The sequence below is a fragment of the Sinocyclocheilus anshuiensis genome, unplaced genomic scaffold (genome assembly GCF_001515605.1).
Source record: "Sinocyclocheilus anshuiensis isolate Anshui unplaced genomic scaffold, SAMN03320099.WGS_v1.1 scaffold1316, whole genome shotgun sequence".
NCBI lineage: Eukaryota > Metazoa > Chordata > Actinopteri > Cypriniformes > Cyprinidae > Sinocyclocheilus > Sinocyclocheilus anshuiensis.
Window position 1 is genome coordinate 1488364 of NW_015542553.1, and position 2945 is coordinate 1491308.

The 2945-nt window shown below is 36.0% G+C and overlaps 1 protein-coding gene across 4 annotated transcripts; it reads left to right on the forward strand.

Annotated features, from left to right (window-relative positions):
- Window positions 1-1156: 1156 nt before the first annotated feature.
- Window positions 1157-2575, forward strand: LOC107694294 (28S ribosomal protein S33, mitochondrial-like). 4 transcript variants are annotated; one of them, XM_016493954.1, is made up of 4 exons: window positions 1180-1248; window positions 1691-1771; window positions 1978-2198; window positions 2282-2575. In XM_016493954.1, exons 2-4 carry the CDS (start codon window positions 1727-1729, stop codon window positions 2385-2387), a joined length of 372 nt encoding a protein of 123 aa, XP_016349440.1. In that variant the 5' UTR covers window positions 1180-1248; window positions 1691-1726; the 3' UTR covers window positions 2388-2575. The 4 variants fall into 4 exon arrangements, with proteins under 4 accessions (XP_016349441.1, XP_016349440.1, XP_016349439.1 ...); XM_016493955.1 differs by lacking the exon at window positions 1691-1771 and having other exon boundaries at window positions 1157-1248; XM_016493953.1 differs by lacking the exon at window positions 1180-1248 and having other exon boundaries at window positions 1592-1771.
- Window positions 2576-2945: the final 370 nt, after the last annotated feature.

Genomic DNA, 2945 nt, shown 5'->3' on the forward strand with positions numbered 1-2945 from the left:
ATATATATATATATATATATATATATGTGTGTGTGTGTGTGTGTGTGTGTGTGTGTGTGTTCATGCTTTTACCTGTTTACCAGACACACTGTTCACATGGTTAGTGTTTTCTTACTAAATAAGAAAAATTCAATAAACAATAGAGAATGCAGCATTATTTGCACTGCAGGGTGACAAATGATTATATTTGAAACAATATTTAAGACGTTTTGCATTTAAAAGTCAGCATCTGAGTGAAAATTATGTCAGGAATTTGTCCTTCTACTCTTTAAGTGAACAAAATTGAGGAAAATTATTTAAGGGGATCTTTATGTCACGTTTTATGCTATAGCTACTATTGACAGACTGAAATACTGAATAATATTGTCTGAAACTATAATATTGACTTGGGTGCATTGGATTGATTCATATTCGGAGATGTCTTTTCTTTATTTAATTTTGTTGGACTGTAATTGTCACTAGGAGAGAATGAATGACAGCTTGACAGCTACATTTTAATTAAAGTTTAAAGGGAGGCAAAGTTTGTTTGGAACTTATTTGCAGCTGACAGTGAAAACTGAACAATGTAATCTAAAAAATGCAGCCGATACACACAAGGCAATTTGTCGTGTGCTATTTGAGGATGTGTTATCTTGTTCCTTTTTTTTGTTGTCCCCAGAATTGTGTTCATAGATACATTCTCTGGAAGGAAAGGGAAAACGTGATTGTCATGCTAATCCGAGCTGTCCATCAATTAATTTTTATCATGGTCTACGTGTGTCTACCTTTTTTTTTTCTTTAATGCATATATCGCCATCTAGTGAACAAGGATATGAGAGCAAATCTAGTCCCGCAGCCCTTATAAACTGGTTTGAGTTATACGAAGAATATGCGTATAAATAATAAAAAGAAGAAGAAGAATATGGCGCAGAGACGTTTTTTTTTATTATTATTATTTTTTTAATTATCCAATAATCCCACACTCAATACTTCACATAATGCTAATGTTTTTAGGTAGTTGTTAGCACATTTAATAAAGAAACGGTGTTTATCTTGACGTTACATTTAAATAAATATAAAGCAACGTTTTTTTAATGATTAAATCATTACAGTACACACGGAACTGTGCTGATTATGTAGAATGTACCTAGACAGAACTCTTTATCTTGGCAGATATTCGCATACGGAAAGATTACACCGGCGTACGACTTCCTGTGACGTACAAGACCTTTTCCACGGTGAAGAGGCTCCACAAATCAAGCTAAAAAGGTATTTAAACTTAATGAAATGCAATATTTAGCTCTTTAAAGCTTAAGCCACGAATTACTGACCGACTGCACGAACTCGTTTTTATCTTGTAATGAACTGTCCTCTATGACCAGGTCCTTTAAGCAGTAGTGTTCACAAATAAAGAAAGAAATCTTTAACAGCAATAAGTCATATTATAATAGATGGCTCTTCTCGTTGGCTACTATAATATTTAACTTGGGGAAATTGGAAGTGTGTAAAACGCATAGTGCTGAAGCTGTTAAACTACATGTTACACACATTTTAAGGACCTGAGAGACGGATAAGGGAAGCGCTTTACCTGCTACGCGCATGCGTGTTGTTCACGTTCTCCAATGTGTGTTTGAACCTGAACGGATGAAGGTTGAACTGTCAACTAACCATGAACGAATAATCAAACTAGTTACTGAATATATTTTTTCAGTACTTGATGTCTGTTCACATGCCTTTATAATAAAGCATGTATTTTTGGACCTCGGCTGCTTCTTTCGGGATATTTGAAAGGGTAAGAAGACAATTTTTGGATCTTTTATCCGCCAGGTAACGTTATATATACACAGCAACTGCAGACTCTTTAATAAAATGCACAACTGTGTTTGAAAGATATAGAGTTAAAATGTATTTATTTATATAATATTATTTAATTAAAGCATTTATGGAAATGAATGCACGAGACATTTAACTAATGCATTTATCTGTGTACTCTGTTAGGTGAAGATGGCTGGTCTGTCCAGCTATGCCCTGCGCATGGCCCGTCTGAGCGCCCGAATATTTGGGGATGTGGCCCGTCAGACAGACTCCAAATCTATGAAAGTGGTAGAGTTGTTTAAAGAACCCCCGCTGGCCCAGAGAAAAGAAGTGTATGACTGGTACCCCCCACACAAGATCTACTATTCAATGACCCAGAAGCTCAGATTCATGGGACTTTTCAGGTAAGCTCTTTCATAATGAACATATGGACATTTTTTCTTCAAATTCTTGTTTTGTAGCTGACACTTTTTTGGCATTGTTTTAGGGATGAGCACCAGGATTTCAAGGAGGAAATGAGACGATTGAGGAAACTGCGGGGTAAAGGAAAACCAAAGAAGGGAGAAGGGAAGAGAGCCACAAAGAAGAAGTAGACCAGCGCATCTCAGCTGTTTATGAACGGACATTATGAACGGAGAATACGATGAAGAAACTCTGTATATGAGTTGTATCTGTATGGACAACAGGACATGTTTATGACTGTGGTGATATGTTCTATTAGCAGAGATGATGGTGAAAGAAAAACACAAATGCTAAAATCGCTTTTGGTGTCTGATGGAAATTAAATGTTCATTTTTGTACATTTTGCGTCTTCATTTAGCAATACCCTATTTATTTATTTATTTTTTTTAAACAAAATTGACATGGTTCTTCATTATGCTTTTCTGCAGAGTTTTGCCAGTTTACAATGCTGGGACTCCTCAGAATACCTCACCAACACCTCTTACGTTTGTTTTCCTAAGAATACAGTGAAAGAGCCCATAAACCGTGCACAAGCCTCAAGGGTGTTTTGTTCCAGACACATGTTAACACTCCTTTAAGGGTCTACCATCATGAAAAGACAAAATTTCATGGGCTGTTATAAAGAAAGAGAGGCCAAAGCTTGGGCATTTGTGCTAACAAATCAATACACCACATACTGTAATGGACTC

Coding starts and splice junctions, on each gene's coding strand:
- LOC107694294 (XM_016493954.1), top strand. CDS start 1,727: ATGTATTTTTGGACCTCGGCTGCTTCTTTCGGGATATTTGAAAGG. Junction 1,772..1,977: donor CTTTCGGGATATTTGAAAGG/GTAAGAAGACAA, acceptor GTACTCTGTTAG/GTGAAGATGGCTGGTCTGTC. Junction 2,199..2,281: donor AGATTCATGGGACTTTTCAG/GTAAGCTCTTTC, acceptor GCATTGTTTTAG/GGATGAGCACCAGGATTTCA.